Genomic DNA, 13,966 nt, shown 5'->3' on the forward strand with positions numbered 1-13,966 from the left:
AAGTGGATACATACCTTGAAGTTAATTTTAATCTTTAACAGAAGGGGGAGGATTATAATATTTAATCCAAAATAGTAAATAATACCACAATAATCTGTTCTTGGATTTTACAACAATTTTATTGAAAACTTTTGTTTGCTGCTAAGTGGTTGTCTGAACTGTTTCTCTTCTCTTTCAATCTTCTTCTTCACATTTTCCTGACAAAGAAGAATAAATAATTTGATTTAAAATGTTTTTGGGGACAGTTGAGATGATATGTAGAGGGAGACTAAAATAGCTCTTATTTATAATTTCTGCAAATCAATAAAATATGGCTCAGTAAGTCAGCTTGTTAATTGATAGTATCTCGAGTAATAGTCGAGTAAAACGAGTAGTTAATGCTGTAATTGAAAAAGTACCTCTAAATAAAAATATTCAAATGTTTAAATTTACAAATTGAGTAACTTCATATAGTTCAGAATGCGGATATGAAACATCGTTATGAATTTGGTTAGGGAAGATAATATTAACTCTTGGCAAAACAAGAAAAACGAAGATAAAAAGTAATTTAAAATACTTTGGAGACATACAACAGATAACTTTCATGCCTTAAAGCAGGGGTTAGCAGACCTTTACTTAAAGGGCTAGCTAGTAAATATTTTAGTCTTTGTAGACCAAGAGGCAAACTCAAGGATATTATATCAAAGTACATATTTTGGTTTGCTAAGCTGCTGGAATATAATATACTAGAAATGGGTTGGCTTTTTTTCAATGGGGATTTGTTAGATTGCAAATTTACAGTTCTAAGGCCATGAAAATGTTCAAATTAAGGCATCAAGAAGTAGATGCCTTCTCTGAAGACAGGCTGCTGGTATCGGGAGTTCTGCTGTCACATGAGAAGGCACATTGCGACAGCTGCTGGTCCTTCTCTTGGGTTTGGATTCGAAATGGCTTTATCCAAAATGTCTCTGAGATTTTCAGTATTTTTCTCTCTCTTAGCTTCTCTGAGCCCTCTCCAAAATATCTCTGCCTTTTATTCTCTCATAAAGGACTCCAACAAGGGAATTAAGAGCCACCTTGAATGGGCTGGGTCACATCTCCATGGAAACAACCTAAGCAAAAGGTCCCACCCACATTAGGTCTACCCCCAGGGGATGAATTAAAAGAACATAGGCTTGCACTAGAACTGAGTGCAGACCACAAGATTCTTCAGATTGTGGATCTGTGTCATGACATAGAAAAGGATGAAAAATGTATTCTTCTAATGGAAGAGATCATGAGTGAGAAGGAGAGTAAAACTATTGTTTTTGTTGAAACCAAAAGAAGATGTGATAAGCTTAACAGGAAAATGAGGAGAGATGGGTGGCCTACCATGGGTATCCATGGTGACAAGAGTCAATAGGAACATGACTGGGTTCTAAATGAATTCAAACATGGAAAAGCTCCTGTTCAGGTTTGCTAATGCTGCTGTTATGCAAAAATACCAGAAATGGATTGGCTTTTGTAAAGGTTTATTTGGTTACACAGTTACAGTCTTAAGGCTATAAAAGTGTCCAAGCTAAGACATCAACAATAGGGTAACTTCACTGGTAAAAGGCCATTGGCATCCAGAAAACCTCAGTAACAAGATTAAGTACAAAGTCTTATCAAAATCAGTACAGACTTGGTTTGTCCTAAGGCAAAATTCCTTTCTGGCTGTGGACCTGTGAAACTTAGAACAAGTTATCTGTTTCCAGTATATAAAGGAGGACAGTCATAAGATAAATGTTCCCATTTCCATGGGGAGAAATTGGAAGAAAATGGGTCAAAGGTCCCAAAGAATTCCGAAAACCTGCAGGGCAAGCTCCACTAGATTTCAGAGTCTGAGAGTCATCTACAGAAAGATGTTTTATCCTCAGGGCTTGAGATAGCAGCAGTTCCATCCTTTCCAAGGGTTTATGCAGCGGCCCTGCTCTCTCTAAACACTGGGGTGAGGGTTTCAACATTTCCAAGCATTGGGGAGACCACCTTTTTCTCAGCTCCACCCTCTTCAAGCATCAGGGCAGCGTCTGGAATCTGCCATCTCCAGGGCACCCTCTCAACCCCCTTAGAACAGTGGGGTGGTGGCCAGGCTCACCCCAGTCCCTGGAGAATATGCTCCACCCTCTCTGAGGCCTAGGGTGGGTGCATTCTTCTGAACAATGAGGTAGCCAAGCTCCCCTTAATTCCCCAGGCATCAGAGAGCCCTGGGATATTCACTCTTCCTGAACAACAAAGTCTGAAAGCCCTCCCTCAGCAAACTCAGGGCAAACTCACCCTTTCCATGTGCATGGGTGGGTCCACTCTCCTGGCCTGAGGTTTTTGGCTCCAGACCTTAGCTTCCATGGTTCTGCCTTTGAAATAATTTTCCCTTCAAACTGTCCCTTTTTTGTCCCTCTTAGTCCAGGCTGGCCGTGGTTCTGTTTATACAGATCTCATGAAAAAACTTGGTTTGGCACACAGCATACTGGGATCCCAACCATTAGATAACAGGACTTTCCACAAATGCTTTCTGGATAACTACCTTTCCAATCCTGACTCCCACTAATTTGGCTGACTGGTTCTTCCATGTTCATTTAAATCCTCAAATGGGGTACTAGCCTCTGTGGTTTCACTTTCTGGAATCCCAGAATTTTCCAGACCATTAATTACTGGATTCTTTGTACCCAAAAGTTCAGTTCTCAGCTTATCCCTTTCCTCTCACATTTTACTATAATGCAAGGAGATGCCAGGCTGCATTTTCCACATTTTGTTTGGAAATTTCCTCAACTAGATATCCAAGCTTGTCACTTTCAAATTCTCCCTTCCATACAACTACTCAATTTTGCCAAATTCTCTGCCACTTTAAAACAAGGATCACGTTTCTTCCAGTTTACAGTAACATGTTCATCATTCCTAAGGCATCATTGGAAGTATCTTTAGCATCCATATTTCTACTAACAGTTTCTTCAAAGCAATCTAGGCCTTTCCTATCAAGCTCCTCACAGTTCTTCCAGAATCTTCTCCTTATCCATTTATAAAGCCATTCCAGTATTTTTGGTATTTGCAAATCTCAGCACTCCACTCCTGATACCAAAATCTATTTTGGTTTGTTAAGCTACCAGAATACAATATACCAGAAATGGGTTGGCTTTTTCAATGGGGATTTAGTAGGTTGCAATTTACCGTTCTAAGGCCATGAAAATGTCCAAATTAAGGCACGAAGATGTAGATACCTTCTCTGAGGAAAGGCTGATGGCATCCGGGATTCCTCTGTTACATGGCAAGGCACATGGCAACATCTGCTGATCCTTTTTCCCCTGAGTTCTGGATTCAAAATTGCTTTCTCCAAAATGTCTCTGAACTTTTTTCAGCGTTTTTCTCACTCTTATCTCCTCTGAGCTCTCTCAAAAATGTCACTGCCTTTTATCTCCTCATCAACGACTCCAGCTAGGGAATTAAGATCCACCTTGAATGGGCTGAGTCACATTTCCATGGAAACAATTTAAGCAAAAGGTCCTACCCACAGTAGGTCTGCGTCCACAGGGATGAATTAAAAGAACATAGGCTTTTCTGAGGTACATAACAGTTTAAAACCAGCACAGTACATATATAACCACTTAAAATGTAACCATTTTAAAATATAAAAACCATTCTTAGAAAATAGACAGCAGGCTGGATTTGTCCCACAGGCCATAGTTGTGCATTAGGCGATATGTTTCTTAGGATAAATGTCAGGAGAACTATAGAATTTGTTGATAACTTAGTTTAAAAATTTGAATGAGGCTCATGACAGTTTTGACTTTATACTGAATTTTCCTCAAATGAGTAAGGTTGTAGTAAACTCCACTATATATTAAGGATATTTTTCGTGTTTGTGAATGCACCTTGTAATTAATTTCTGTCACTGTTTTCTTAGGTTCATATTGATTACAATAGTTTTATGATGTTTAACAATACAAACTCTACACAGTTTGTTGTTTTTCAAAAATATTTAAGTTGCTTGACTAAAACCCAGAACACATAGACACAATGCTCACACATAATGACTAATTTCCAGGGTATGTTACAGATCCCCAAGACCACCCCCAGTTTCTATAATTCACTAGAAGGACTTGTAGAACTCAACGTGTAGTTGTACTCATGGCTAAGATTTATTATAGTGAAAGGATTCAAATTAACATCAGCAAAAGGAAAAGCTACATGGGGAAAAATCCAGCAGAACCCAGGTTCATTCTTCCAAGGGTCTTCTCCTAGTGGAGTTACACAAGATGTGCTTAATTCTTCCAATAATGATATGTGAAAACACTTTTTTCTACCAGAAAAGCTCATTAGCTCCTCAGTGCCCAAGATTTTTATTGGGGGCTGGTCACATAGGCATTGTCCACCTAGCACATAATAAAATTCCAGACTACCAGAAGAAAAGCAGATATTCAGCATAAACTTCATTGTTTGCACATTCTAGGCATAGTAAACCACCTTTATCATATAGGGAAAGTTTTATATCAGTGTAGAAAACTGTTTACCAACCAAGTTTCCAGATGCCGTCCAAGAGCCAATCTTGCAAGCAGACTTTTCTAAGATAGCAACATCAGGCCTGCTACCTTGTCTCCTTTCTGCAAAAAAGGCAACCCAGAAAACTATTTAACCCATAATCTGATGGCCATATTATACTATATTTATTATGTAATGCTAATAGAACTATTTCGATCATGTCTAATCATGTGTGACATTGTTTTTATAGGATAATACATTCTGAGTTCCATCTACAGGTGCAGTGACACATTTGGCCCTCTCTGTACCCACCATGTCACAGGGTAGCTTTCCCTAGGACGAGTATATGGAGCAGGATAAAGAACATGATAACCAATAACTTGTTACATCTTTTCATCATCATAAGAAAAGGCATTTCCCCACATATCCATATGAAGAGAGAAGTCCTCACTGTAGCTCTCTCTGAAGAAAACGGTGGTAGCACTGAAAGCACATAAAGCACATAAAGGATTTTTTTCAGACACCATTTTCATTTATGTTTGTTCACGTATTCTTGTGACTAATTTACAATGTAAAGATAAAAGATAAGCAGTATCTTTATATGGTTTATAATTCATTATTAAATTACTTCATATAAAGCTCTTAATTCATTATTAAATTAGTTCATATAAAGCTCTTAGAACAGAACATTGCACATACTAGCATCCAATAATGTTAGGTTATAATTTACTTAATATATTTCGTATCATTTATAAACTATTGTCACATCAAGAAACTGAGTTCTTGAGGGAGAACTTTAAGTTGGATATTTGTGTGTGTGTTCATATATATCATTCTTTTCTTTCACATTGTAGTAAGACCATGACAGATGTTTTCTGAGGACTACATTTTCTGGTCTTATTTTTATGGCTTTCAGAGATTACGTCAGTTAGTGAAATAGATCCATTTTTTGGAAGTTAGACCCAAAAGGAATTTCCATAAAATATAATCATTTTTCCCATTTGACTTATTTGAAAATTATATGGTCTATATTTTCTACTGTATATTCATGTCAGTATAGCAGGAAAGAAGGAAAGATCCTAAATCACTAGCTGTTTTAAATAGTTGATGTCCCTTGAAATCTACATCTCTAACGGTGTGTGGAATAGAAGAAAGTGGTGGTTTCAGTTTCAAATGTGCCATTCAGACATGTATATAATTTTTTTCCTACATTATGTTAAATGATGATACATTTCAATGCAGTAAAGTGCTACATCACAAGGTTCATCCTTGATTAAAGATCTAAGCGTTCAGTAATTTGTACCTAATAAAGATGAACAAAACCAGCCACTAAACCTCTGTCTTTCATTTTATAGGGAATTAGTGATGGTATTCCACTATTAAAGGCCATCGTTCCCAAAAATCAGCCTCGTTCTTTCATGTCTCAAGGTGGCCCTGAGTTACTTGTAAGTTGATTTATACTTTTTCCACACTATCATGTCTAAACCCTTAACAACTTAAAAAATCATTGATGAAATAAATTTTTTAAAAGTCATTTTAAAAATAATAGAAAAATTTTCTAGAATTCCTTTGACCAAGACACAAAAATGTACCTTCTATTTACACACCTTTTATTTTAAGAGTTACAGTTTTCTAAAGTTTGTCTGGAAGAATATGTGGTAAATATAGGTAGGAAATCTTCAAACAAGAAAAACAGTGATAATATCAGGTATTAAAATTTCTTATAACTCTTTAATAATAATTGTAATGAGAAGTAATACAAAATTGACTAAAGTGTGTAAGGTACTTTAGTGAGTGCTTTACGTGACTTGTGTTATTTAGTCCACATAACAGTCCTGTGAGATAGGCACTATTATTATTTCCCTTCTACAGATGAGAAATTAAAACTCAGAGAAGAAGTAACTTGCCCAAGTTCACAGAGCTAGCAAGTAAGGGATCTGGGACACTGGCACATGGACCAAACCTAGGTCTGTCTTATTCTAATTTTGTCACTTACAAATTGCAATAATAGGGTATAGCACAGTAAACAGTAGAGATTCAAAAATCAGATCTATTTTTAAATTATGTATTTTTTGTATTTGCTTAGAAAAAAAGATGTAGAGATTCAAAAATATTAATAGTATATTTTGAGTGGTGGAATTCTTGTGATTTTTGATTATCCATATTTATAAAAGTTATCTGATTTTTTTGTACAACTTTTTTTGTTACTTTTAAAATCAAGGGGGAAAAGAGCTTTTGGTTTTGAAAAGAAAATATGTTTCTCACTCCAGGGAGATACTCTACAATTCATGAAAAGTTCTACTCCTGATTTGTGTTCTAAAATGATACATTCAGTAATTTCATATCATATTTTTATGGTAAAACTGAATTTCTTCTGACTTTTCAGCTAATAAATGCTGATAAACTTTGAAAAGTTAAGAAAATCATCTAAATAAAGATATTTGACAACTTTTCTTGCATTAAGATAAATAAAAAGCTTTTTCCAGTTGAATTATTTTAAGACTTTCTTAGTAAGTTTATGTTTTAAGTACACAGTCCCACAATATTTCCTAAATGATAAATGCTAACATCATGTAAGCATTTGGTTATTCTGTGCTGCTTTATTTAATCTTTTATTTAATTTGAGTTTTCATATGTTCTTTTACAGGTAACAGTAAGCATGAATTATGTTATTGGAACCCATGGATGGCTGCCTTATGACAGAAACATTTCTAATTATTTTACATTCATTAAAGATCAAACTGTGACAAATCCAAAGTAAGTAAATGAACATTAAGCAGAACAACTACTGGATGCAATTACCTTCTTGCCAGGAAAACAACTAAATTGATTGGTGTCATTTTCAAAGTATTCTTGTAAGATCCAAGTCTTCTTTTCCTGTTTTCTTTCTTTTGATTTTTTTTCTAGTTAAATCACATCTAATAGTGCTGTTTTGTGGATCAGATTGCATCATATAACTTAAAGCTATTTAAAAATGAGATCACTATTATTGTATTTTTCTTGGCTTCCCCAAATAGAATAAAACTCAATGAAACTGGGGCACTGTTGTTTTTCCTTCTTAAACCACATAGGACCTAGTACTGTTATGCTTTGTCCAAAAGACACTCTCAGCATACTAATATTGTATAATAAATTTCTAGAGCTGAAGTGTCAGAAACAGCCCTCATTTTCTGCACACACACCTAAGTGCAATTGCTTCTTTGGGTCTGTCTGCAGAGTCTAGACTGCCACAGCTCACAGATTTTTCAGTTGGAAACAGAAAATCCATATGCTTGGTTTGGTTGAAATAGTAAACAATCTTCATGGATACTGTTAGATACGCAATTGTCTGCCTCATCCATCATGTTGTGCAGTAGATCCCTGGTTTTAGTTTATTCTGATTTTCCTGGTTCTGACTTAACCTTTCTTGTCTTTATATTTTGAGGCTGCCATTTACAAAATTGCCAGTTTTATTAAATTGGCTTGGAAAACCAAGATTTAAATCTTTTTCCCACCTTTACCAGTCTCACCTTCTTTATGCTTTACCCTTGAGACTGTTTATTATGTATATTTTTATTTTATAAAAATGTATAAGGAGGAACCGAAGATGGTGGCTAGCTGAGACAGGGCAAAAAAACACCTCCATGAAAAATACTAGATAAAAACGAGAAAGTGACCCAGAACACCAGTTCCAGCGTAGCACCAGCCAGCCAAAGTCTGCTAAATCTACAGGGACCATGCATTTAGTGAAACCAGGAGTCTGCATTCTGAAACGAGTGAGTGAGTCGGCTGAAAGTTCCTCGGCTGCACCGCGGTGTGGGGAAATTGTGGGTTGGCATTTGGAGTTGGACTAGTTCTTTAAAAAAAAAAAAAAAAAAAAGCCTGGGAGCAGCTGTAGATATGACGGGGAGAGCCGCGCAGTGAAGCATGGCGGGAGCGGGCTGGGCTAAAAGCCTCGGTGTCTGGCGTGGAGGATACCCCTTCCCACACCCGCTGCTGATTGTCTCAGGACCAGGGGAGCAAAGGGGAGCCAAAAGGAGAGAAAACCGTGCCACTTGCAGCCATCTCCCCGGCGGGCTCGGGACACTCCTGCTCAGGGCTGGACCCACAGCGCAGAGCCGCGCCAAGAATCCCAGTGTGACGGGGAGTCTTTCCTGCAGCATCAAGCACACGCCACAATATCGGCTGTGGACAGTGGCCTCTAATACACCCACAGCTGATTGTCCCGGAGCTGGGAGGGCGGAGCTGTGTGGAAAGGAGGAAGTTAACATGTCCCATTCAACCGTCTTTGAAGCGGGCTGGGGATTTCCCTGCACAGCTCAGCGTCCCAGGGCTTCCCTGGAGGCCGGTGAACACTTGTGACATGGTGTGGCCCTCCCTCAGCAGAGGTCCTGGAAGAGCACAGCAGGGAAGGGGGACCCGCTCGGAAATCCCAGGGAACCTACGCCAATACCAAGCACTTGTGGGTCAGCGGCAGAGACAATCTGTGGCAAGACTGAAATGAAGGCTTAGACTCTTGCAACAGCCTTAAATCTCCGGGAACACCTGGGAGGTTTGATTATTAAAGCTGCTCTCCCTCCCTAACCACTCAGACACACACCCCTCATTCACAGCCGACAGCACCAACAACACACCCAAATTTAGTGTACCAATTGAACCCCACAAGAATCAGATCCCCACACACCACAAAAACAAAGTTGGGGAGAACTGACTTGAGGGGAATAGGTGACTCACGGATGCCATCTGCTGGTTAGTTAGAGAAAATGTACGCCACCAAGCTGCAGTTCTGACAAATTAGAGATCAAGTAAAGCAAATGCCAAGAGGCCAAAAACAACAGAAAATCTTAAAGCATATGATAAAACCAGACGATGTGGAGAACCCATATCCAAACACCCAAATCGAAAGATCAGAAGAGACACAGTATTTGGTGCAATTAATCAAAGAACTACAAACAGGCAACGAGAGCATGGCACAGGATATATAGGACATGAAGAAGAGCATGACACAGGATATAAAGGACATAAGGAAGACCCTAGAAGAGCATAAAGAAATTGCAAGAGTAAATAAAAAAATAGAAGATCTTATGGAAATTAAAGAAACTGTAGGCCAAATTAAAAAGACTCTGGATACTCATAATACAGGATTAGAGGAAGATGAACAACAACTCAGCCTCCTCGAGGACCACAGAACAGAAAATGAAAGAACAAAAGAAAGAATGGAGAAAAAAATCGAAATGGATCTCAGGGATATGATAGATAAAATAAAACGTCCAAATTTAAGACTCATTGGTGTCCCAGAAGGGGAAGAGAAGGGTAAAGGTCTAGAAAGAGTATTCAAAGAAATTGTTGGGGAAAACTTCCCAAACCTTCTACACAATGTAAATACACAAAGCATAAATGCCCAGCAAACTCCAAATAGAATAAATCCAAATAAACCCACTCCAAGACATACTCTGATCAGACTCTCAAATACTGAAGAGCAGGAGCAAGTTCTGAAAGCAGCAAGAGAAAAGCAATTCACCACATACAAAGGAGACAACCTAAGACTAAGTAGTGACTGCTCAGCAGCCAACATAGAGGAGGAGGCAGTGGCATGACATATTTAAAATTCTGAGAGAGAAAAATTTCCAACCAAGAATACTTTATCCAGCAAAACTCTCCTTCAGATTTGAGGGCGAGCTTAAATTTTTCACAGACAAACAAATGCTGAGAGATTTTTCTAATAAAAGACCTGTCCTACTTCAGATACTAAAGGGAGCCCTACCGACAGAAACAAAGAAAGGAGAGAGGGATACAGAGAATTTTAACAGACATATATAGAGTATTACATCCCAGGTCACCGGGACACACATTCTTCTCCAGTGATCATGGATCTTTCTCTAGAATGGTCCATATGCTGGGACATAAAAACAAGCCTCAATAAATTAAAAAAAAAAAAAAATGAGTTTGTTCAAAGCACGCTGACCACAGTGGAATACAAATAGAAGTCAATAACCATCAGAGACTTGGAGAATTCACAAACACCTGGAGGATAAAAATGAGGGGGAGATGAAAACATTCCCGGGTAATCAAAAGCTGAGGGACTTCATCACCAGTAGATCAGTCCTATAAGAAATGCTAAAGGGAGTTGAGCAGGCTGAAAGGAAGGGACACTAAACAATTGACTGAAATTATGTGAAGAAATAAAGATTTCCAGTAGATCACATGGTAAATATAAATACCATTACTACTGTGTTTTTGATTTGTAACTCCACTATTACTTCCTACAGGATCTAAAATACATAAACTGTAATGATAAATCAGTGGTTTTGGACTCAATGTAAAATATGTAATTTTTGACAAGAACTGCATAAAGGTGGGGGAATGACAGAGTATAGGAACATAGTTTATATGTCATATTGAAGTTAAGTTGGTATCAAAGAAAAACAAGATTGTTATAGATTTAAGATGTTAAATTTAAGACCTACGGTAAACACAAAGAAAGTATCAGAGACTATGACCATAAAGATGAAAAGTAAAGTATGGGTTACGAGAAGTGGGGGAAGGGGCTATGGGGAGTTAAGAAATGAGTGTCGGGTTTCTGTTTGGGGTGAAGGGAACTTCTAGAAATGGATGTTGGGAAGGTGATAGTATTGCAACATTCTAAATGTGATTAATCCCACTAATGGAATGCTAGGGAGGGGGTGGAATGGGAAGATTTAGGCTGTATATATGTTTCCACAATTGAAAAAAAAAAAGAAGACAGTCTAAATAGATGACAATTAAATGCCAAGGATGATCCTGGATGGGATCTGAGGATGGAGGAGAGGAAGCTCAAAGGGACATAGATGGGACATAAGAAAAAAAAAAAAGGAAATATAGAATGTAAGCTTTGTATCAATGTTGAATTTCTTGAACTTTTTAGCTGCGCTTAATGGGATTGCCTAAAAGAATGTTCTTGTCCATGGGAAAGGTATATGTGAATTATATTGTTTATTCAAAGATATTTGCAGCTTGCTCTCATATGTTCAGAGGACAGAGCAACAGATGATGGATGATAGACAGGGAGAGAGGGAGGGAAAGAAAGAAATGGTGGTGTGACAGGATGTTAAAGGTGGTGGATCGGGGTATCGGGGGAGGGGGGTCGGGGTATGCTGGAGTTCTGTGTATGGGGTTTGTACTGTTTTTGCAACTTTCTGTAAGTTTGAATTTATTTCAAAATAAAATTTATTAAATAAAAAAATTTTTTAAGTATAAAGTAAGATTAACATATTGTAATATATATAAACTTCGGGAATTTACTTTTTATTTCAGTTTTAGAGAGATAAAATTAAATTGTTCATATTGAACTAAGTGATCTTTTAAGGAAAGTCTATTTGTTATTTGTATTTACAGAACTCAGCGAAGTATGAATGGTCCTTTTGCTCCAGGGCTGGAGATCACTTCTAAGCTTTTTGTAGTGTCACATGATGCAAAGTTGCTCTTCAGTGCTGGACACTGGGATAATAGTATTCAAGTGATGTCACTCACAAAAGGCAAAATTATCTCACACAATATCAGACACATGGGTAAGCATTAATTTTTTTTCTCCCAAAACATAAAAATTACTTTATTTTTTCTATCTGTAAAAGTAGTACATGCTTCTTTTAAGGAGCATTATGTTTTACCTTTGAAGCTTAGTGAACTTTTTGAGAGCACAGTGTTAAAAATAATTTACATAAGAGTGTCTAATATATTTTAGATATTAATATCTATTATTTTGCTTAAGAACGTTTATTCTGTAGGATTGCAAGTGAATAGAGATGCGAGAGTAGAGAGGTATGTCAAAACCAACTGGGGATCTGTTTCCAACTACCTAAACTCCTCCCAAGATTCTGATGGACAATCCCCACCCCTAATTCTCTACCCACAAAAAAGGGTACCCTCAATAAAAGCTGTTCTGACTGATGTTGAACTACTACTTTCCAGTGTCACTCTTTCCCCATCTTATCCCAATGCCCTTCCTATTTACCTCCCTGGTAGAACAGGATAATGGTTTGAACATATAGTAAAATTGTCCTTAAAGTTCTGTTCTGGCAAAACCATGCCATTTCATTTTATTTATCTTTTTTTTCTTACAGATATTGTGACTTGTTTAGCTACAGATTACTGTGGAATCCATTTGATTTCTGGTTCCAGAGATAATACATGTATGATATGGCAAATAACTCAACAGGTAGTTACACATTTACATGCTCTATGTTTAGATCAGAGATTCACCTTGGGATCGCTGTTGAGATATTCTAACAGCTTAATGAATTTTTCTGTGGCAGTGGTAACTGTTTCAGCTCCTTTGCATTCTTTCACCCCCATCCCTTCCTATTCTAATCACTACGTTTTTTTCCTTGGTTTATTCTCTGATTCATTACCTTGTTCCTTATTATTTTTCAAAAATTTCTCCCTATTGACTTCTCCAAGGAAAATAATAATTCCTTTTCTTGCCATGTTAGCATAATATTCCTACTTCCCTTTCTGGTGGGACTACTAGAAATTACAGCTTTATAGTTTTTATCAACCTTCTTACACTCTCAAAAAAAGTTAGTTGCAAGTATTAGGCAGGCAAACTTTTCAGAAGGACTTGGCATAAAATCAAACTCCAGAATCTTGTGGACAGTTATATCTTTTTCTTTATGACTTCCAGGTTTTCCAACTTGCTTAACAGGTTTTCTCCCACTCTAAATTTATGAAAATGTTATTAAAAATATTCTTCTAATATTTTCCTTGTTAAATTTCTTACATCTCAATATTTAATCCATTGACTTTTTTTAGTATTTTATAAGATGATGATCTTTGTTTACTGCTTAGTAGAAAGCCATTTGTGAGTAATTAAATAAATCACTTTTAACCACAAAATTTTCTAGACTCCCCATTCTTTTATACTTATCTATTTCTATGTCAACACCAAAATATGTTTGTTCGGTAGTCTAATATTTGGTAAGGTAAATCTCCCCTCACTATGTTTTCTTTATAAAAAGTGTTCTCAGCTATTATTGGGTACTTACCCTTTCATGTTAACTTTAAAGTATAAAAGCCTGTTCCCCCCCCCCAAACACTCCATATTATTATCATTAAAATTATATTTAACTTATACATTAATTTGGTATGGATTATTTTTATAATTATTGCTATACAGAAATAGGAACTTTCTTTCCATATTTGTTTCAGGTCTTTTTTATGTCTCTCAATAGCATTTTTATAATTTTTTATTTTATTTTATTTTCCACTTAGGTTCTGTACCTTGATAAATTTACATCTAATTATTGCATTTTTTATTTCTGTTGTAAGTGGGATTTTTGAATCACTTTCATTTCTAATTAATTATTGCTAGTATAAAGAAAAGCTATTGATTTATATATAGTTATCTTGTGTCCAAGCACTTTACCAAATCTTGTTTGCTTTTATAGTTATTAGTATTTCTTGGATTTTCTAAAATAAAATGACTATATAATCATATGATCTGAAACTAAAGGTGGTTTTCTTTAACTTCTCCAATATTATA

General features: G+C 36.7%; 1 protein-coding gene across 14 annotated transcripts in view; it reads left to right on the forward strand.

The window, feature by feature from the left end:
• NBEAL1 (neurobeachin like 1) overlaps positions 1-13,966 on the forward strand; it is a 281,631-nt gene that overhangs the window by 252,685 nt on the left and 14,980 nt on the right. For 13 of the 14 annotated variants that reach the window (XM_037850425.1, XM_037850424.1, XM_037850426.1 and 10 more), the window contains 4 exons: positions 5,826-5,915; positions 7,118-7,227; positions 11,824-11,996; positions 12,549-12,643. In XM_037850425.1, the coding sequence (XP_037706353.1) occupies positions 5,826-5,915; positions 7,118-7,227; positions 11,824-11,996; positions 12,549-12,643 (468 nt within the window). Of the gene's footprint in view, positions 1-5,825; positions 5,916-6,342; positions 6,438-7,117; positions 7,228-11,823; positions 11,997-12,548; positions 12,644-13,966 lie in introns of those variants that run through there. The other variant, XR_005218944.1, reaches the window with a different exon arrangement.

The sequence above is a fragment of the Choloepus didactylus genome, chromosome 9, assembly GCF_015220235.1.
Source record: "Choloepus didactylus isolate mChoDid1 chromosome 9, mChoDid1.pri, whole genome shotgun sequence".
NCBI classification, from domain to species: domain Eukaryota; kingdom Metazoa; phylum Chordata; class Mammalia; order Pilosa; family Megalonychidae; genus Choloepus; species Choloepus didactylus.